At 47.0% G+C, this 22,350-nt stretch overlaps 2 protein-coding genes across 2 annotated transcripts; both read right to left on the minus strand.

Annotated features, from left to right (window-relative positions):
• Positions 1–1,784: 1,784 nt before the first annotated feature.
• Positions 1,785–11,102, minus strand: LOC306972746 (sodium- and chloride-dependent transporter XTRP3-like; the record flags this gene model as incomplete). Its single annotated transcript, XM_079569452.1, has 11 exons — positions 1,785–1,928; positions 2,002–2,167; positions 2,787–2,946; positions 3,156–3,357; positions 3,447–3,609; positions 4,127–4,368; positions 4,648–4,758; positions 6,546–6,773; positions 10,118–10,209; positions 10,773–10,913; positions 10,979–11,102. The coding sequence occupies 11 exons, from the start codon at positions 11,100–11,102 to the stop codon at positions 1,785–1,787; spliced, it is 1,773 nt and encodes a 590-aa protein (XP_079425578.1).
• A 2,573-nt stretch (positions 11,103–13,675) lies between these two features.
• On the minus strand, positions 13,676–20,556 carry LOC306972747 (sodium- and chloride-dependent transporter XTRP3-like; the record flags this gene model as incomplete). Its single annotated transcript, XM_079569453.1, has 11 exons — positions 13,676–13,819; positions 13,893–14,058; positions 16,474–16,633; positions 16,883–17,084; positions 17,192–17,354; positions 17,870–18,111; positions 18,389–18,499; positions 18,664–18,891; positions 19,448–19,539; positions 20,227–20,367; positions 20,433–20,556. The coding sequence occupies 11 exons, from the start codon at positions 20,554–20,556 to the stop codon at positions 13,676–13,678; spliced, it is 1,773 nt and encodes a 590-aa protein (XP_079425579.1).
• Positions 20,557–22,350: the final 1,794 nt, after the last annotated feature.

A 22,350-nucleotide genomic window follows, 5' to 3' on the forward strand; every position in this document is an offset into this window, starting at 1 on the left:
CTCATGTCCTCACTGAGGCTGTTCCAGACTTTTGCTGCATGAAACTGAAACGCAGCCTCACTGTGTTTAGTGGTGACTCTGGGACCCACCAGGAGGCCCCTCCCTGAAGTTCTCAGGGCCCGAGGTGGTTCTTACGGCTGTGCCATGTCAGAGATGTACTTTGGTGCCCGAACATGAAGAGACTTGTAACAAGCAGAGCTGTTTTAAAGTCTATTCTCTGAGCAACAGGAAGCCAGTGCAGAGACCGGAGCACTCGACTAATATGGTCGTGTTTCCTGGTTCTTGTCAGGACTCGAGCAGCAGCGTTCGCACGACTGTTAAAATTCAGGTCTGAGTCCGTGATACCCCTAGATTTCAAGATGACCAATGACAACCTCTCTGTGTTTTTGTGGGCCAAAGACAATGATCTCAGTTTTATCTGTATTTATTATACGGCTCTTCACAAAGTAGAAGCTCCATTGACTCCATTTCCCCATAATGACCAGCGTTCTATACATTATCCCTTACATACCTGGAGGATGTTATTTTGCATCCACACAATAATCTGTTTGATGCAGTGACAGAGTGTATCTACCGGCCCATGTTCACCCGATGTCAGTGAGACCTGAGTATCATCTGCGTATTTGTGATGGGACACGCTGTTACTGCATAGTAATTAACTTAATGGAAGCATGTACAGATTGAACAAGAGGGGCCCCAGAATCGACCCCTGCGGAACCCCAAGGCTGTTTGGTCTGAGACACGGTTTCCCATGGCGACATAGTGAATTTGGTCCTCAAGGTAGGATCTGAACCACTCGAGAGCCTTTCCAGAGATTCCCACACAGGCCCTTGGGACGTTCAGATGATGAGGTCAGAAATGTGCATCTACAAAATGGATCCAGACTTTGGAAATGCTTTTAATGTCTCAGTTTTTCTTTCTTTTCGACACTAAATTTCTATTTCTAACAAAAAGGCTCTTGGCATTTCCTCCATGAGCTTCATAAGGTCCTTTTTCCCTGAAATGGTTAAACGTCTGTGAACGTCATTTTCAAGCAATATGGGAAAGAAAAAGGATCTCTCTGCTGATGAAAAGCGTGAAATAGTTGAATGCCTTGGTATGAAAACCTTTGATATTTCATGAAAGATTAAAAAGAAGAAGATCTTTATTTATACAGCGCCTTTCACAGATATAGTCACAAAGTGCTTTACATGAGACAATTCACTCCATACTTGGTGGTGGTAACTACGTTTGTAGCTTCAGTTTCCCCCGGGGGCGACTGACAGAAGCGCTGTCGCGACTGCACACGTCTGCCACCATACATTCACTCACAAACATCATTCATCCTGGCCTATTGTACATGTTTTTAGTGGTAGGGGAAACCGGAGTACCTGGAGGAAACCTACGCAGACACGGGGAGATCATGCAAACTCCACACAGAAAGCCCCGTCCAGGTGGGAATCGAACCCTGGACCTTCTAGCTGTGAAGCGAGAGCGCTAACCGCTGTGCTACCATACCGCCCCCTCTTAACAGTACGATGATTAAGCGTAATCATCGTTCTGTTAAGAGATTTGTGGATGATTCAGACACACACGGGTTTGTGCAGATAAAGGCACAATGAGGACGGTTTCAGCCAGACAAACACATCAGATTAAGAGAACAGCTGCTACAAAGCAGCATACAGGTATTTGAAGCTGCTGGTTCTCTGGAGTCTCCCGAACATGAAGGTGTAGGATACATTTATAATGTCTTTGAGCGAGTCCTCCTGCCCCAAAGGGCCCCTCTGGTGGGGTTGGTGGTGGGTCTATGTTCTCCTTGTGCCTCCAGGCCGTCTCCTCGTACAGTAAACGTACAGAGCAGTCGCTGGTACACACATGACAGACGACACTATCAACAGTCCGATCATGGCTTGTCCAAAGAGTGGATACTCCGTGAGCTCCGACCGACCCTGAGGAAAAGCACAGCACCGTTACAAACATGTACAGAGCCGCTGGAGATGCCCCGCTGTGTGCCAGCCTCACCAGCTCCTTGTTCCAGGCCTGGTAGGTGGGGGTGCCGCCCTGGATGTAGCTGACGATGTAGAATATGAGCACAGCCAACAGGAGGAGGGGGCTGACTCCTCCCCACATGATCTTCCAGTACCAGTTCGGCTCATGGCCCAGCATGTCCTCAATGTCTTTACAAAACCTGAAACCGGAAAGGCAGCTCATAAACCAACACCTCAGAAAACTTAACCGAAGCCCTTTTCATCCTACGCCTTCATGTGCAGTAACTATAGTATGAGGGCACATTGGTTTATGTAAGTCTTGCTGCCTGGACCAAACACCTGCGGTCTGAGAGAACAAAGATTAAAATCACCGGTGGACAGATGATTCTAATCCGGGTCTGCTCCCGATGCAATTCGGATTTCGACCTTTTCACTCCACTGAAACGGCTGTCTGTGTTTTTGTGAGACGGTGAAGTCTTATTTAGACAAAAACTGTTGTGTTACGGCTGTTTTCATTGACTTGAAGCGTGCGTTTGACACTGTGAATCACAACATTTTACCTTAGCAATCAAACCGTTGAATGGATACAGTCTTACCTATCAGATAGAAAACAATGCATGCAATAAAGAACAACAAGTCAACCTATCTTCACTAAAGGCAAGGTGTCCCTCAAGGATCAATTCTAGGTCTGCAAATCCTCCTGTATCTTTTCTATTGGTTTTCAGAAGTGCATTATTGTCATGTAATGTCATAAACACGTCCTTGTGTTAAGTGTTCTGTGAGAAACAGAATGGACTGATGCTGTTGAGCAGGACGCACCTCTTGAGGCCGTAGATGTAATTGACAGCGATGAGCTCAAAAAGCACCACGAAGAACACGGAGAAGGTGCAGCTGTAGTCGTTGAATATGGAGAACCAGTAGTTTCCTGACGGAGTGGTGAAGCCCAGCCCGAGCAGGAGGCAGAAGACGCACACAAGCCCTGGAACACACACGGCAGGGTTAGGGTTCAGCAATCAGGAGCAGTCCTACCAGCAAGTGGATAACCTGCTACTTCCATCCTGTTTTGTGGAGTGGAGGAAACCTACAAACACAGAAAAACATGAAAACTCCACAGAAAAAACTCCGTCCAGGGCTGCACTCATGTCATAAATAACGAACCAGTGCCCACTATGCAGACCCCATCTGTACCGTTGAGCAGCTCTTCTCTCACGTTGGCGAAGACCTTGAGGTCCCTCAGGGGGGTGGTGATGGCCGTCACGTTGCCGATCATGGTGCCCATGCCCACCAACAGCAGCATGAAGAAGTAGAGCACAGACCAGAGCTGTGGCAGGGGCATGTTGGTGATGGCCTCGCTGTACACGATGTAGGCCAGACCTGTGCCCTCCACCGCCTGGACACAACAGCACCAGGTCAGACACTTTCACCAGATTAGCCCCCCCGGTCTCCTCACGCCTGCTTATGAGTTCACCCACACCTCACCGTGTCGAGCTCTTTGTTGAGATCACAGGTCTCCACTTTGTCAGCGATCTCTGCAAACTCCAAAGGAAACGAGGAGTTCAGCTTCTCCACCCACTCAAGCACGTTCTCCTGGGACACGAGGTCTTCAGCCAGACTGAAGGTGTTGATGAGCAGAAGACGCACCCTAAAAACATTGAGGAAGATACAAATATGTTAGGAAAGAGTTCTCACCATCTTGAGCCTCTGCGTATCTCAGATTTTTCTTGGTCTGTCACTTTGGGCCTTAACTAACTGTTCCTCACAGTTGAAAGTGAGAGGCGGGGTTCTGGTCCACGGCATTGGAACGAGGGAAGAGACGGAAATCAGGGGTGAGATCAGGACAAGACCCGCTGTCAACCACCACGGCTGCAACAGTCGTGACTGTCAGTCTAGAAGGCATATCGCCGTTGAAGCAGAGGAGGCGGTTGGCGTGACACGAGTCGAAACACCCATGCTGGAAGGAGCAGTGAGATGCCCCGTTCCCCGTGATGAGGCGCCCCATGTTGGAGTTCGCGGTGAGACGCCCCACGACCCCAGCTGGTGGAGGGAGGGCCTGCCTTGAATAAGGAGGTGAGCTGTGCATGGGGGAGGAGGGGCGGTGTTGGAGATGGGGTCACCTATAGGAAGAGGACTGTGGACAAACCGTTTTACTATGATCTGACCTGTCCAGGCAGTTCTCGTAGTGGAGGGTGGCCTTGAAGCCGTAGATGGCGAAGGTCACGGCACTGGCGAAGATGGATGTGAAGCTGTTGATTAGTGGCACCACGACGGCGTGCCGCTCCACGTTGTAGTTGGGTTGGTTGTAAGAGCCGAAGGCGATGAGGGGACCGAAGCCCACGGCCAACGACATGAAGATCTGTGTGGCCGCGTTTACCCAAGTGATAGGGTTAGCCAGCTCCTCCATCTAAACCAGGAGAGCAGAGAGAGGAGAAGTTATCCAGCTCCTCCATCTAAACCAGGAGAGCACAGAGAGGAGAAGTTATCCAGCTCCTCCATCTAAACCAGGAGAGCACAGAGAGGAGAAGTTATCCAGCTCCTCCATCTAAACCAGGAGAGCACAGAGAGGAGAAGTTATCCAGCTCCTCCATCTAAACCAGGAGAGCACAGAGAGAAGTTATGCAGCTCCGCTATCTAAGCCAGGAGAGCAGAGAGGAACAATCAGGTCGACCAGCTTCACCCGTACCTTTGGTGTAAACAAGTAGATGATGCCGTTGGTGGCTCCGTGCAGAGTCAGGCCACGGATCAGGTAGATGATCAGCACGACGTAAGGGAAGGTCGCTGTGACGTACATGACCTGCAACAGACAAACAGAGCAGCAGGGATTCACTGGGACCTGAAATATAAAAGGTTTGCACCAATCTGAAGTCTTAAGAAAGAGAAATCAACACAGGATGAAGGACGGAGACGTGATTCACTTACATGAATGGTTTATGTCTACAGTTTGTTTACGTTATATCGGTCTCATTGGACTCAACTTAAGATTCAGCAGCTTTACGTTACTGAACCATTTGTCCATTTTTACTTTACACTCACACTGAAGTAACAGATAACTCCATTAGCTGATCATCATGGACATAGAACCTGTCCAAGACCAAAGAGAAGGTCATCTACTTCAGCTGTTCCGCCGATGACCATCTGCCATTGCATTTAGATGGCCAGATGATTGAGAGAGTGGAGGAATACAAATACTTAGGGACAACTGTTGACCATGAACTGAACTTCAAAAGCAACACTGACCTTCAAGAAGTGTCAGCAACATCTGCACTTCCCTTGCAAAGTTAGGTAAACTTTCAGGAACATGCTCGGTCAGAGCAGAGTGGGAGGAGTCTATTCCCTTTCGAACATGCTCATTAGTAGGGGTGTAACGGTTCACGGGGATGTATTGAACCGTTTCGGTTCGGCCTGTTCGGTTCGGTCCACTTGCGTACCGTTTCGGTGTATTATTTTCATTAAATAATGTAAATTTATTATTAGCGTCATATTAAGCGCCGCGGAACAAAGTTCCTACGCGAGTTTCCGCACGGACGCTATTGAGTGACGTACATTGAAGCTGCACGAGTACATGGATGAGTAGCCGAGAGAAACGGCATCATGGCAACAGCGAAAGAGAAGCCAGAGCTTGAAGACCCTCCACATCACTACATCTCCTGTTTGGGAACACTTTCCGGTTAAAACTCATGACGGGGACAGACGAGTGGATAAATCCAAAGTTGTTGCCGACATTGTTCCACGGAGATCGGGTTTGCAGCAGCAACACATCAAACATGTTAACGCACTTAAAACGGCATCATCCGAGTGTGAAAACCACGTCTACTGAAGAAAAGCAGCCTTGTGCAAACACTGCTTACGTCGGCATCAAACAACCCCTGTCGAGTAGTTCGGATCAGGCAAAAGCCATCACGCATGGTATAGGTCTATTCATCGCTATGGATTTGCGCCCATATTCAGTTGTTGAAGGCGCTGGCTTTAAGTATTTGATTAAAAGTCTTGAGCCTCGCTACAATATCCCATCACGTCCGCACTTCAGCCAAAAAGTTATACCAGCACTTTATGAAAAAGCTCAAACTGATGTGGTCAACAAGCTATGAGTGGCTTACTGTATCACTTACTTACAGTATTTACAATTTATTTAAAATATCACCCAAATAGGTCGCTTTTATTTATTTTATGCAAGAATTTGCAATGCAAAAGAAAATTTTTGTTAGTTCTCATTTATTTGTACCGAAAATTAACCGAACCGAGCCCTCCAAAACTGTGAACCAAACCGAACACAATTTTAGCGTCCCGTTACACCCCTAGTCATTAGGGTGAACGGGGAGGAGTGAGGAGACGGAGTCTATTATTTATTATGTCTATGGGTTAAACTAAAAAAAACCTCAAGCTCCTGTGCAGTTTTCTTACAGTTGGCCGTAAAGACCAACGGAGGTAAGAAGGGACAGAGCACGTATGGTGTAGTTCCATTCCCATGAGCCAAGAGCACATTCTGTCCTCAGAGTTTTCTGCTGACTCATGTTATTTGCAGTTATTATTTACTGTGTGTTGTGTTCAGGAGATGAATGTGACGCCGGGAGATAAACGTACTTTGCCGCTCGACTTGATTCCTTTGACGATGAACAGAAAGGTCATGCACCAGGCCAGCGTCAGGCACAGGGCTAGTCCCGTGTGCACCCCCCCGTTGTACTCGATGTTGGGGGAGATGTTCAGAGTCTCCCTGTAGAAGAAGTACTGCGTGGGCGTGGCCAGGGTGCACTCCTCCAGCGGCTGCGTCCCATTGGCTGAGAGCGGACAGGTGGACCAGGGCAGGACCGCCTGGACACAGCACGGGGTGAAAGACACTTATGTTTTTACTTATACACTTGGAGTTGGGGATGGGCTCTGTGCAGGTGAGCGACACGTGACTTTGTGCGATCGCCTTCTTCTCCCGCTGTTTTCCCAGTAAGGATCAGCGATGTTGTAGGGGAATAATTGGCCTTCCTGATTAGTAATTATTTGATGTAGTTGAAAACATCTGGTATGAAATAATGGGGTTAGGCAATAAAGGAATTATCATGTAAAAAGTATGATCTAACTAACGTTCAAGAGATCAATATTATATGATCACGTATGATAATCAATTATAAATCTATAACCCAATCATAAAATAACGTCTAAATGCATAAGGATCCTGAAGGGAGAGAGAGAGAGAGCTGGCTGCTAAAAAAGCATGTGGGGATGAAATCTGGGTGTGCTTACTTGGACCAATTGTAAAGTAGAGGGGTGGGTCCGAGAGGAGGAGCAGTGCAGCTGGGCAGTAGGCGCCAACAGAAAACACTACGGCTGCGTCTGAAACCATCAAATCGTAGCCTCTAAGCACTAACACGAGCAACTAACTCCTTAACCTTTCATGGGTCGACTGTTAGATCTGTGCAGTTAGGGAACTAGAGCTTCAGCAGCATTTGCACAATCCGTCCGTCCTTAAACAGGGGAAAGGGAAGTGACATCACCTACAGCTGTTTTTCTTCTTCTTTAAAGTTATTGGTGGAGTGCAGGCCAAACAAAAGTGCATGTCGCCCCCTAGTGTCCAACAACAACATAGTGTCCAAACAAAGAATTTAATCTGTTTCCTGAGTTTCCTCTTTAACACTGACATGTGACTGAGCTGTGGGGACGACAACATGGATTTATCACTTTTATAAAGTTTTGCTTGTGCAGAATCTTACTTTTTAATTATTATTATTTTTATTATTAAATGTGCTCCTGTCAATCAACAGTGGTTGCGCATGAATCACTCGAGGGTGGGGGCAAGGGGGGTGGGGGGGTTTGGCGCAGTGGCTTGTGGGATGGCACATAGCTCCTAATCACCGGTTAGTTACACCAGAGGTCCCTATGCTAAAGTGGCTATGATAGTTAGCATCAGAGGTCCCTATGCTAAAGTGGCTATGATAGTTAGCACCAGAGGTCCCTATGCTAAAGTGGCCATGATAGTTAGCACCAGAGGTCCCTATGCTAAAGTGGCTATGATAGTTAGCATCAGAGGTCCCTATGCTAAAGTGGCTATGATAGTTAGCATCAGAGGTCCCTATGCTAAAGTGGCTATGATAGTTAGCACCAAACGTCCCTATGCTAAAGTGGCCATGACAGTTAGCATCAGAGGTCCCTATGCTAAAGTGGCTATGATAGTTAGCACCAAACGTCCCTATGCTAAAGTGGCCATGATAGTTAGCATCAGAGGTCCCTATGCTAAAGTGGCTATGATAGTTAGCATCAGAGGTCCCCATGCTAAAGTGGCTATGATAGTTAGCATCAGAGGTCCCTATGCTAAAGTGGCTATGATAGTTAGCATCAGAGGTCCCTATGCTAAAGTGGCCATGATAGTTAGCATCAGAGGTCCCCATGCTAAAGTGGCTATGATAGTTAGCATCAGAGGTCCCTATGCTAAAGTGGCTATGATAGTTAGCACCAGAGGTCCCTATGCTAAAGTGGCTATGATAGTTAGCATCAGAGGTCCCTATGCTAAAGTGGCTATGATAGTTAGCATCAGAGGTCTCTATGCTAAAGTGGCTATGATAGTTAGCATCAAGGCTCCTTTTCCTAACTACTTCCAAACTGAAAGACCAATTCGGAAGCTTCTTGTCATGGCGGACACTGACGCACATCCGGTTTGGCGTAAGAGCTCTTAGCAATCTGATGGTTTCGGAAGGAGCCTAAATCTGAAGTAGTCTGACACAAGAAGTGCGCCGTAGTGGGCATCAGGCCAAGTATAACAAGCCTGCGCCATGTTCTCACCATGTATGTTAACGGAGGGGAATCACATTTCATTTGTCAATTTGACAGCACACAGGTGGGGAGGGGGAAAGGGCACTGAGATCCCGAAGAGGGCACACAGAAGCGTAACTCTCATGGCTCATTAAGCTGATATATTGACAGCAGAAAGAACATTAATTAAAAGTTGGTGTTGTTAGAGTGCTGCACGTGGGTCAGAAATGTGTCAAAATGATTTAACTTGTGCCGATTGATGTGACAGATTTGCACACTTGTTGGTCATCATACGGGGTATATAAACTTCTGTTCTGGATTTGCCACTGTCTGTATTGGTGTGAATGGAATGGAAGAAATGGAATGGAAGCTGATGCATAAATGTTCGAACCAGCGAGCCCCACAGGTCTTGAGTGAGTGTATAGTTCCACTCAGGGCTGTGGGTTCAAGGACTAGAGGAGCTCAGAACGGGAACTATCAGATCCCGAAACGTAACACTTCATTTGGACAATCAGCTTTCTCTGCACAAGGCACTAAAGCCTGGAACTGTTTACCCACTGACCTGAAGGGGGCGTCAAACTGGGTTCTTTTCAAACACAAACTCAAAGCCTTTTTAATCAGAGGTCAGAAATGTGACCACTGACCGTCTGCTGTGTTTACATAGTGTTGTGCTGTATTATTATATGTGTTTTAACTATGTGTTGTTTAATTTTTTTGTAAAGGCCCAACTGGGGACGGACATTGAGAATTAGCTTTGGCTCAAATGTAGTAACATGAGTTTATGTGACATACTTGTCCCTATTCAAATAAACTTAAATAAATTAATAAATTAACTGGAGATCGCAAATGAAGGATCCTTTCTCACATTTGGATATTCCTGACTGGGAGTTTTTTGTTTTTTGAATCATTTTTATAAAGTTGTGGACTTATTTCTTCTGATTATCTCAACTATTGGGATATAATTTTTGCAGATAGCGTTGTTAGTTAAACTTTAAAATCCAAAACAATGTCTGGCACAAATCAACGAATAGTTCGAGAAAATACCACGGACAGAGAGATACTGATGGCTGGCAATGTCTGCTCTTTTTTTTTTTTTTTATCTCAGAGCTAACAGCGGTTATCAAAACAACCCCACATAAACTAAACAACTAAAAAGTATTTATACTAAAGACAGACCGACTACTTTTTGAGCGGCTGTGACTGTCCACCAGAACCTCCCTGCCTGTAATCTTGAGCTGTTTATTTATTCTGACGAGATCCTGCTAACATTAGGAAATAAAGGGAGGACGTCATGAGGATCCACTCTGCGTCATGTGACACTCGTTTGCACAGAGCCCATTAAGAATCTGGACTTTCTGGATCATTTCCAGGAGGAAAATGTCCCCTCGGCCCGGAGTGTACACACTGGGACTGCTCACCTGAAAAGAGGAGTAGAGGTACCAGAAGCTCCAGCTGTTGAGGATGTTGTAGTAGAGGCAGAAGTAGAGGGAGATGAGCACACTGGCAATGCCTGGCATCAGGGACAGGAGAGTTAGCGTTTCACCGACCTATAACTGAAGGATCCATTTGAAATTGCTTCTCTTTGGTCTTCATGGAGCGGCCCAGGGCTGGGTCATATTTTTAACCACACTGGTGTTTGTATGGTGTTTGTATATTAGATGTTTGTATGGTGTTTGTATATTAGAAATAAAAAGTGATTTATGATTGACAGCTCTGTGGAGGCTCGGAGCCGGTCCGCTCGCCCCACGAGGGCGGGGTTTAACACCTTTTTGCCCTTTTAAAAAGGGACTAGATGCAAGTTGTCATTGTTATACTCACTACTGCCACCTCAGGTCTGACGCAAAACTGCAGTTTCCACCCAGAAAAGAAACCCACCAGGTCATTCAGGAACCTAGACCTGACCGAGTACAGCCCCAGATCAGAACAGTGAGTTACATCCATTTAAAGGTGGTCAGGCAGGTTTAAAACGGTTCAGTATTAACCTGTATGATCTACAATGTGATCAGTATTTCCATAAGTCTCATTACAGCACGATTAGCTTCATTTTCTTATTTTATGGAGGAGGTGACTCACCCACTCCCCCCAGGTACGGGCTGATGGAGGACCAGGCTCCGATGCAGCCCAGGCGCATCTTCTGCCCGATGGCCAGCTCCAGGTAGAAGAGAGGCATCCCCTCCAGGAACAGCATCAGCAGGTAGGGGATCAGGAAGGCCCCTGCACAGACGATGGTCAGAGAGGCCTCAGTTCTGCTGTTCTGATGTTGCAGACGCAGCACTCACCTCCTCCGTGCATCTGGCACAGGTACGGGAAGCGCCACACGTTTCCCAGTCCCACCACGTACGTCACGCAGGCCATGAAGAACTGCACAGGGTTGTCCCAGTTCGGTCTCTCCCCCTTCTCCATGATGGCGGCTGGTCCCGGAGAGAAGAAGAAGTGAGGATGTGGAGAGAAGAGTCTTCCTCCTGCACAACGTTCCCAAGTCTGTGCACAGGGTCTGAGGCACTGGAGTTCAGGGGAAATATATAATGCTGTATAAGAGTGAGACGGGCGGGGCCAGGTGAATGTCCTGATCCTGATCGAACCTCCTCTCAGTTCACTACAGGTTCAGGCAAGTTTATCTATGCGGCACATTTCATATAAATAACTCAATGTGCCTCACAGCAACACCAAACACACAATAAAAACAAAACAATCAAGATTATTACATATAAAATATATATACCGGTATATATATATATACAGTATATACTGTATATACATTTATGGTCAAATGAGTAAACATGCAATCAATTCCCATAGGCAGAGGTAAATAAGTTGAGGCCTGTCTCATGTCCTCACGAGGCTGTTCCAGACTTTTGCTGCATGAAACTGAAACGCAGCCTCACTGTGTTTAGTGGTGACTCTGGGACCCACCAGGAGACCCCTCCCTGAAGTTCTCAGGGCCCGAGGTGGTTCTTACGGCTGTGACATGTCAAAGATGTACTTTGGTGCCCGAACATGAAGAGACTTGTAACAAGCAGAGCTGTTTTAAAGTCTATTCTCTGAGCAACAGGAAGCCAGTGCAGAGACCGGAGCACTCGACTAATATGGTTGTGTTTCCTGGTTCTTGTCAGGACTCGAGCAGCAGCGTTCGCATGACTGTTAAAAATCAGGTCTGAGTCCATGATACCCCTCGATTTCAAGATGACCAATGACAACCTCTCTGTGTTTTTGTGGGCCAAAGACAATGATCTCAGTTTTATCTGTATTTATTATACGGCTCTTCACAAAGTAGAAGCTCCATTGACTTGAAAAGGGTTTTCCAACATTCTACCGGTCATTATTTTCTGATAAAGGACCTCTGAAAAAAATAATGACCTCTGCCAATGGCAACGGAGTTGGTGCTTGTAATGCAGGTCTTTCATATCGTAGTCGAGGACACTGTCTCTGTCCTCGTGCATAAGAGAGAAGTCGGGGGAATCGCTTGTGAAGTTAACAGGAGTCCGACTTTCAACGCAAACTTTTGGGAACTATTTGCTGCGGAAATCATTAAAAAAAACCTTTGGGCCTTCACAAAAGTGTATGAAGTTTATGTTGTGTGTGTTCAGTTGGCAAATGGCCGTTTATTAAGCTTCAGGGCGAAACAAGACCCTCCGGTTCGCCCTGTCGGTGCTTATTTTCCCCATATACAATATACAATATCTATACATTATCCCTTACATACTTGCAGGATGTTATTTTGCATCCACACAACAATCTGTTCGATGCAGTGACAGAGTGAATCTACAGGCCCATGTTCCCCCGCTGTCAGTGAAACATACAGTAGACCTGAGTATCATCTGCGTATTTGTGATGGGACATGTTGCTGCTGCATATTAATTGACTTAATGGAAGCATGTACAGATTGAACAAGAGGGGCCCCAGAATCGACCCCTGCGGAACCCCAAGGCTGTTTGGTCTGAGACACGGTTTTCCACGGCAACAGAGTAAATTTGGTCCTCAAGGTAGGATCTGAACCACTCGAGAGCCTTTCCAGAGAATCCCACCCAGGCCCTTGGGACGTTCAGATGATGAGGTCAGAAATGCGCATCTACAAAACAGGTCCAAAGTTTGGAAATGTTTTTAATGTATCGGTTTTTCTTTCTTTTCAACACTAAATTTCTATTTCTAACAAAAAGGCTCTTGGCATTTCCTCCATGAGCTTCATAAGGTCCTTTTCCCTGAAATGGTTAAACATCTGTGAACGTCATTTTCAAGCAATATGGGAAAGAAAAAGGATCTCTCTGCTGATGAAAAGCGTGAAATAGTTGAATATAGTTTGATATTTCATGACAGATTAAAAAGAAGGAGATCTTTATTTATACAGCGCCTTTCACAGACATAGTCACAAAGTGCTTTACATGAGACAATTCACTCCATACTTGATGGTGGTAAACTACGTTTGTAGCTTCAGTTTCCCCCGGGGGCGACTGACAGAAGCGCTGTCACGACTGCACACGTCTGCCACCATACATTCACTCACAAACATCATTCATCCTGGCCTATTGTACATGTTTTTAGTGGTAGGGGAAACCGGAGTACCCGGAGGAAACCTACGCAGACACAGGGAGAACATGCAAACTCCACACAGAAAGGCCCCGTCCAGGTGGGAATCGAACCCTGGACCTTCTAGCTGTGAAGCGAGAGCGCTAACCGCTGTGCTACCGTGCTGTCCGCTCTTAACAGTACGATGATTAAGCGTAATCATGGTTCTGTTAAGAGATTTGTGGATGATTCAGACACACACGGGTTTGTGCAGATAAAGGCACAATGAGGACGGTTTCAGCCAGACAAACACATCAGATTAAGAGAACAGCTGCTACAAAGCAGCATACAGGTATTTGAAGCTGCTGGTGCCTCTGGAGTCTCCCGAACATGAAGGTGTAGGATACATTTATAATGTCTCTGAGCGAGTCCTCCTGCCCCAAAGGGCCCCTCTGGTGGGGTTGGTGGTGGGTCTATGTTCTCCTTGTGCCTCCAGGCCGTCTCCTCGTACAGTAAACGTACAGAGCAGTCACTGGTACACACATGACAGACGACACTATCAACAGTCCGATCATGGCTTGTCCAAAGACGGGATACTCTGTGATCACCGACCGACCCTGAGGAAAAGCACAGCACCGTTACAAACATGTCCAGAGCCGCTGTAGATGCCCCGCTGTGTGCCAGCCTCACCAGCTCCTTGCTCCAGGCCTGGTAGGTGGGGGTGCCGCCCTGGATGTAGTTGACGATGTAGAATATGAGCACAGCCAACAGGAGGAGGGGGCTGACTCCTCCCCACATGATCTTCCAGTACCAGTTCGGCTCATGGCCCAGCATGTCCTCAACGTCTTTACAAAACCTGTCATTTGGAAAAGCAGCTCATAAACCAACACCTCAGAAAACTTAACCAAAGCCCTTCTCATCCTACGCCTTCATGTAAAGTAACTATAATATCCCTTGTGTTGCCTTCGTGGGTCATTTTGACCTGCTGTCATGTCCCGGGCATTTGGATGCAAGGTGACACAAGGGGGCGCCCTTCCAACCTTCTCAGCGTAAATGTGAGTTGACTTTCTTCAGAGCTAGACTTTAGGTCAGACACCATGAGTGACAGTAACATGAGGCTAAATACAGTGAGCTCTTTGTTTGCAGTAAAAAGGCTGAGGCCTCATTGCTCTTCAGTCACAGACGGAGAAGTGAAGAAGGAAGTCATGGAGCTTCTGCTTTAGACAGAACTTCACACTTCTGCTGCAGGTAAGAGTCATATCATATTCTGAAACTCAAATATGTTGTAAAAACATAATATATGGAAAATTATTATTACAATTACAAAAAGAAAAATATTTGAAAATGTATCTAATCAAAAAATCCAAACAAACCCAGGTCATTTGTTTCTGCTGTAGGTCATGTTTGACCCAGTTCCTCTGAGTCGTGGTGCAGCAGGACTGATGTGGACAGATGTTACAGAAGGAGCTCATGAGGTTCATTTCTTCAACAGTTACTATAGTAACTATTTTCTCCAAAGTAAAAGTAGATCTACCACAGTCCTGTCCACATCTGTCATGGTCCACCAGGACCCACCACGACTCAGAGGAACTGGGACAAACATGACTTTACAGCAGATACAAATGGTTAGTTTTTTTGTTTGTTTTTTTGTTTTTTGAATGAGAGTAAATAAAAAACAATTTGATTAAGATAAGATAAGATGACACTTTATTGATCTCACAGATGGAGAAATTGCATTCGATGAGAGAGCATCCGGCAGCAGCACCATTCAGTGGCACCACTCTTTTCCCACTCTTTTTTTTTTTCTTTGGTGAAAGATGGTTGTGTCGCGGCCGCCATCTTCACTGTTTTGGTCACAGGAGGAGCACTGGTTGATGGGAAATCCGTAGACGATGACCACGGCGGTGGAGCTCTTGCGCTTGGCCACGATGTTCTTGGCCACACAGGTGTATTTGGCCGTGTGGGACAGACGCGCCTGCTTGATGATCAGGTTGTGTCCACGGTGATGTAGAAGTTCCTGTCCTCGGCCGGGTCCATGATCTCGTTGTCCTTCAGCCACTCCCCCCGCATGACCTTGGAGGATGGAGAAACTGTAGCTGCCCTCTGTCTCCTCTGATCATCTGAAACGGTGCACCGCCTCCTGGGCTTGTCCCCGTCTCAGAGCGTGGTGTCCTGCACTGGTCAGCTCCACCTCGTCCTTCCTCTTCCTCCTGCACAGCTCCCTCCACAGTCTTTCACCATCTCCTCGTTGGTCCCTTTTGTTGTTTCCTGTAGCTCCTCTTGTGACGCCTCCTCCGTGCTGCAGGTGTGGGGGCTCTTGGTGCCTCTTCACTGTTCAGTGTCTCAGAAGAAGATGTTTGTAGATCTCAAATGGGTTTAGCTGATAAGCTAGCAGTTTGTTTACCTTCAAAAAGCTGCTTTCTTCAGGACCATTTTGGACTCTCAAAGTAAACAAATCCACCAAACCTCCACAAAAACACGATAAAGACGTACAAAAGTATCCAGAAAAACAACGTGGTTAGCAGAAAAAGGCAAACAATTCACTGAAAAAAGCAAACAATTCAGCTGCACCAGGAGAGAGGGAGGTCACTTCTTGTTTTCACGTCGCCATGGCGACACATCACATGATACATGATTTTCAAATATTAAGTCTCACTCTGAAGAAAGTCAACTCACATTTACACTGAGAAGGTTGGAAGGCGCCCCCTAGTGTCACCTTGCATCCAAATGCCTGGAACATGACAGCGGGTCAAAATGACCCGCGAAGGCAACACAAGGGGTATGAGGGCACATTGGTTAATGTAAGTCTTGCTGTCTGGACCAAAAACCTGCGTTCAGAGCGAAGATTAAAATCACCGGTGGACAGTTAGTCCACACCTATCTTCTCAAAAATAGCAAAAAAGTTGGTCGCTAACTCTATTCGCTTATTGATTCTAATCCGAGACTGCTCCCTATGCAATTCGGATTTCGATCTTTTCACTCCACTGAAACGGCTGTCTGTGTTTTTGTGAGAGCAATCAAACCGTTGAATGGATACATTTTGACCTATCAGATAGAAAACAATGCATGCAAATAAACAACAGTAAGTCAACCTATCTTCACTAAACGCAAGGTGTCCCTCAAGGATCAATTTTAGGTCTGCAAATCCTCCTGTATCTTTTCTATTGGTTTTTTTAGAAGTGCATTATTGTCATGTAATGCCCTAAACACGTCCTTGTGTTAAGTGTTCTGTGAGAAACAGAATGGACTGATGCCTTTGAGCAGGACGCACCTCTTGAGGCCGTAGATGTAATTGACAGCGATGAGCTCAAAAAGCACCACGAAGAACACGGAGAAGGTGCAGCCGTAGTCGTTGAATATGGAGAACCAGTAGTTTCCTGACGGAGTGGTGAAGCCCAGCCCGAGCAGGAGGCAGAAGACGCACACAAGCCCTGGAACACACACGGCAGGGTTAGGGTTCACCAATCAGGAGCAGTCCTACCAGCAAGTGGATAATCTGCTACTTCCATCCTGTTTTTGTGGTCGGGGAAACCGGAACATCCGGAGGAAACCTACAGACACAGAAAAACATGCAACCTCCACATAAAGGCCCCGGGCAGGGCGGCTGCACAAATCTGCACCAACGGACCCTCCGCCAGCCGCTCACAAACTTTGTGTCCCATGGGCAGTCGCGTCTGTACCGTTGAGCAGCTCTTCTCTCACGTTGGAGAAGACCTTGAAGTCCCTCAGGGGGGTGGTGATGGCCGTCACGTTGCCGATCATGGTGCCCATGCCCATCAACAGCAGCATGAAGAAGTAGAGCACAGACCAGAGCTGTGGCAGGGGCATGTTGGTGATGGCCTCGCTGTAAACGATGTAGGCCAGACCTGTGCCCTCCACCGCCTGGACACAACAGCACCAGGTCAGACACTTTCAACAGCAAAGCACACGCGCTCTTCCCTGACGTTCTTTCATCCTGGTCTCCTCATGAGTGTTCACCCACAGCTCACCGTGTCCAGCTCTTTGTTGAGATCACAGGTCTCCACTTTGTCAGCGATCTCTGCAAACTCCAAAGGAAACGAGGAGTTCAGCTTCTCCACCCACTCAAGCACGTTCTCCAGGGAGACGAGGTCTTCAGCCAGACTGAAGGCGTTGATGAGCAGAAGACGCACCCTAAAAACATTGAGGAAGATACAAATATGTTAGGGAAGAGTTCTCACCATTTTGAGCCTCTGCGTATCTCAGATTTTTCTTGGTCTGTCACTTGGGGCCTTAACTAGAACTGTTCCTCACAGTTGAAAGTGAGAGGCGGGGTTCTGGTCCACGGCATTGGAACGAGGGAAGAGACGGAGATCAGGGGTGCCTGAGGCAGGAGGACAAGACCCGCTGTCAACCACCATGGCTGCAACGGCCGTGACTGTCAGTCGAGAAGGCGTATCGCTGTTGAAGCAGAGGAGGCGGTTGGCGTGACACGAGTCGAAACACCTGTGCTGGAGGATGCCCCGTTCCCCGTGATGAGGCGCCCCATGTTGGAGTTCGCGGTGAGACGCCCCACGACCCCAACTGGTGGAGGGAGGGCCTGCCTTGAATAAGGAGGTGAGCTGTGCATGGGGGAGGAGGGGCGGTGTTGGAGATGGGGTCACCTATAGGAAGAGGACTGTGGACAAACCGTTTTACTATGATCTGACCTGTCCAGGCAGTTCTCGTACTGGAGGGTGGCCTTGAAGCCGTAGATGGCGAAGGTCACGGCGCTGGCGAAGATGGATGTGAAGCTGTTGATTAGTGGCACCACGACGGCGTGCCGCTCCACGTTGTAGTTGGGTTGGTTGTAAGAGCCGAAGGCGATGAGGGGACCGAAGCCCACGGCCAACGACATGAAGATCTGTGTGGCCGCGTTTACCCAAGTGATAGGGTTAGCCAGCTCCTCCATCTAAACCAGGAGAGCACAGAGAGGAGAAGTTAGCCAGCTCCTCCATCTAAACCAGGAGAGCACAGAAAGGTTATCCAGCTCCTCCATCTAATCCAGGAGAGCACAGAGAGGAGAAGTTAGCCAGCTCCTCCATCTAAACCAGGAGAGCACAGAGAGGAGAAGTTATGCAGCTCCTCCATCTAATCCAGGAGAGCACAGAGAGGAGAACTTATCCAGCTCCTCTATCTAAGCCAGGAGAGCACAGAGGAACAATCAGGTCGACCAGCTTCACCCGTACCTTTGGTGTAAACAAGTAGATGATGCCGTTGGTGGCTCCGTGCAGAGTCAGGCCACGGATCAGGTAGATGATCAGCACGACGTAAGGGAAGGTCGCTGTGACGTACATGACCTGCAACAGACAAACAGATCAGCAGGTTCTGATCTATAGGACCTGATCGGTTAAGAAGGCAAGAGCACATTCTGCCCTCAGAGTTTCTGCTGACTCATCTTATTGTTTTTATTTACTGTGCGTTGTGTTCAGGAGATGAATGTGACGCTGGGAGATAAACGTACTTTGCCGCTCGACTTGATTCCTTTGACGATGAACAGGAAGGTCATGCACCAGGCCAGCGTCAGGCACAGCGCTAGTCCCGTGTGCACCCCCCCGTTGTACTCGATGTTGGGGGAGATGTTCAGAGTCTCCCTGTAGAAGAAGTACTGCGTGGGCGTGGCCACGGTGCACTCCTCCAGCGGCTGCGTCCCATTGGCTGAGAGCGGACAGGTGGACCAGGGCAGGACCGCCTGGACACAGCACGGGGTGAAAGACACTTATGTTTTTACTTATACACTTGGAGTTGGGGATGGGCTCTGTGCAGGTGAGTCACAAGTGCCTCTGTGCGATCGCCTTCTTCTCCCGCTGTTTTCCCAGTAAGGATCAGCGATGTCTGGCACAAATCAATGAATAGTTCGAGAAAATATCACGGACAGAGAGATACTGATGGCTGGCAATGTCTGCTCTTTTTTTTATTTTATTTTTTATCTCAGAGCTAACAGCGGTTATCAAAACAACCAAACATAAACTAAACAACGAAAAGGTATTTATACTAAAGACAGACAGACTACTTTTTGAGCGGCTGTGACTGTCCACCAGAACCTCCCTGCCTGTAATCTTGAGCTGTTTATTTATTCTGACGAGATCTTGCTAACATTGGGAAATAAAGGAAGGAACTCATGAGGATCCACTCTGCGTCATGTGACGCTCATTTGCATAGAGCCCATTAAGAATCTGGACCTTCTGGATCATTTCCAGGAGGAAAATGTCCCCTCGGCCCGGAGTGTGCACACTGGGGCTGCTCACCTGAAACGAGTGGAAGAGGTACCAGAAGCTCCAGCTGTTGAGGATGTTGTAGTAGAGGCAGAAGTAGAGGGAGATGAGCACACTGGCAATGCCTGGCATCAGGGACAGGAGAGTTAGCGTTTCACCAACCTATAACTGAAGGATCCATTTGAAATTGCTTCTCTTTGGTCTTCATGGAGCGGACATTGCTGTAATACCACCCCCTGGTGGCCAAGGGCGACCCCAAGAGACAAACAGCATTCTTAGCTGTTTTCTAAAAAGCTAAGAAACGTTTAAACTGCTTAAAAGTCTGGCTCCAAAGAGTTTCTTTTTTAAATAAAAATCACTATGACCGTGTGACAAAGCAGGGCTGGGTCATATTTTTAACCACGCTGGTTTTTGTATATTAGAAATAAAAAGTGACCTATGATTGACAGGCTCTGTGGAGGATCGGAGCCGGTCCGCTCGCCCCACAAGGGCGGGGTTTAACACCTTTTTGCCCTTTTAAAAAGGGACTAGATGCAAGTTGTCATTGTTATACTCACTACTGCCACCTCAGGTCTTACGCAAAACTGCAGTTTCCACCCAGAAAAGAAACCCACCAGGTCATTCAGGAACCTAGACCTGACCGAGTACAGCCCCAGATCAGAACAGTGAGTTACATCCATTTAAAGGTGGTCAGGCAGGTTTAAAACAGTTCAGTATTAACCTGTATGATCTACAATGTGATCAGTATTTTCATGAGTCTCATTACAGCACGATTAGCTTCATTTTCTTATTGTATGGAGGAGCTGACTCACCCACTCCCCCCAGGTACGGGCTGATGGAGGACCAGGCTCCGATGCAGCCCAGGCGCATCTTCTGCCCGATGGCCAGCTCCAGGTAGAAGAGAGGCATCCCCTCCAGGAACAGCATCAGCAGGTAGGGGATCAGGAAGGCCCCTGCACAGACGACGGTCAGAGAGGCCTCAGTTCTGTTGTTCTGATGTTGCAGACGCAGCACTCACCTCCTCCGTGCATCTGGCACAGGTACGGGAAGCGCCACACGTTTCCCACTCCCACCACGAACGACACGCAGGCCATGAAGAACTGCAAAGGGTTGTCCCAGTTCGGTCTCTCCCCCTTCTCCATGATGGCGACTGGTCCCGGAGAGAAGAAGAAGTGAGGCTGTGGAGAGAAGAGTCTTCCTTCTGCACAACGTTCTGTCTCTGCACAGGGTCTGAGGCGCTGAGACTCGACCCGAGCCCATCAGCTGAAAGATTTGATGCTATACAAAGGCAAGACGGGCGGAGCCAGGTGAATGTTTGACAGGAACTGTCCTTATCTAACCTCCCATCCAATCATTGTGTCAGATTAGTTTTACGATAGAGGTTGTAAAACCCCCACACCTGTTTTACAATTATATTTGATTAATACAAGGGTATAGAGTTGTTATAACTAAAGGAAATATAGAGACTAGTGGACAAATATCATAAAACTAACATTGGCTGCTGGAGGGCAGGGCAGTAAATAAAGACAAGGGAACAATGATATACATTTAAAGTGAAAATATATTGAATAATAAGTAAGTGAAAAATGAAAATAAACGCAATATTAACAAAACTGCAGTAATACAAAGTACCGGTATTCAATAAAGTGCACAATTCAAGTCAACATCAGTCTAATGGGTTGAACTGATTATTTGGTTGAAGAAAAAGAAAATTCCAAAAGAAAAAAAAAACAATAGTCCATCCCAACCAACGTTCATGGGCAACAATGTGGGAGCGCGAATTGTCCTTTTGGGTTGTGGAAGCAGAAGGAAACGTCCAAATGTGTCAATGGTCCGAATTGTTCGACGTGAGTTTTGGGAACGCTCAGGTTGAGGAGGTGGGAGGAAAAGACGGACAGGCTGGGAAGCCTCCTACCAGACCATGGGCATTGAAGTTGACACAAAGGGGACGTCCTATAAGGCTACGAAATCCATCATGATGAATTTCTTGTCATTTTAACCCATGTTAGCATTTAGCATGTTAGGATGCTAATCATTAGCATGTTAGCATTCTTAAAAATACACAAAAAAACATGTCAGTAGACATTGAGGAATACATAAAACCCCTTGTTAGCACTAGCTCCACATTTAGCATTGAGGCTAACAGAGCAACATAAAATGAAAAGCTTCATATTCCAACTTTATATTTTTTTTAATTGAGCCTTTATTTAACCATGTTAGTCCCATTGAGAGCTTAGATCTCTTTGACAACAGAGGCCTGACCAAGATGGGCAGCAACACTTGGTTTCCATACATTTAAAAACATACACAAAATTAGTTAAAACATTCACACACAGATGATCTGGACTGGACTGACATCACAAGAGACTTGAAACTGTCCAAAGAAATATGCTCCGTGATTTTGAAGTCCTTCTGCAGGAGGTTCCATGTAAATGAGGCCAAATAACTGAAAACAGTCTTTCCCAGTTCAGTCGCACTTTAGCCACAACATCTGGCGAGGTGTCGTTAGAACGAAGACTACGCAGACTCTACTTCACTTTTAAAAGACAAGATAAATAAGAGGGCAGCCTTGTGAATAAAAACAACAAACTCACCAGTTCACGAGAATGTCAAGCACACACAGAATATCAGGTCCCCAGCAACAGATCAATGGTCTGGTTCAAGTTCCCACAAGTGGTGGCAACTATCTGTTTGGAGACTGACCTGCAGCTCCTGTGCCTTTGCTCCTCTCCCACACAACTGAGGAGGGTGGAGTCAAGGCAGCTTATATAATTAAGAACAATAACAATACTGGGCCATATTTGGGGATTTTAACCCTGGTTAGACCCTCCCCCCCTTTAATCTTTGCATGATGGATTTTAAAGGATTCCCAAAGAAGCGTACCCAAATCTTTTGGAAGGTGATCGGTGATGAGTTGAACGTTATATAGTGGGATC

The sequence above is a fragment of the Gobius niger genome (assembly GCF_951799975.1).
Source record: "Gobius niger genome assembly, chromosome: 13".
NCBI classification, from domain to species: Eukaryota; Metazoa; Chordata; class Actinopteri; order Gobiiformes; family Gobiidae; genus Gobius; species Gobius niger.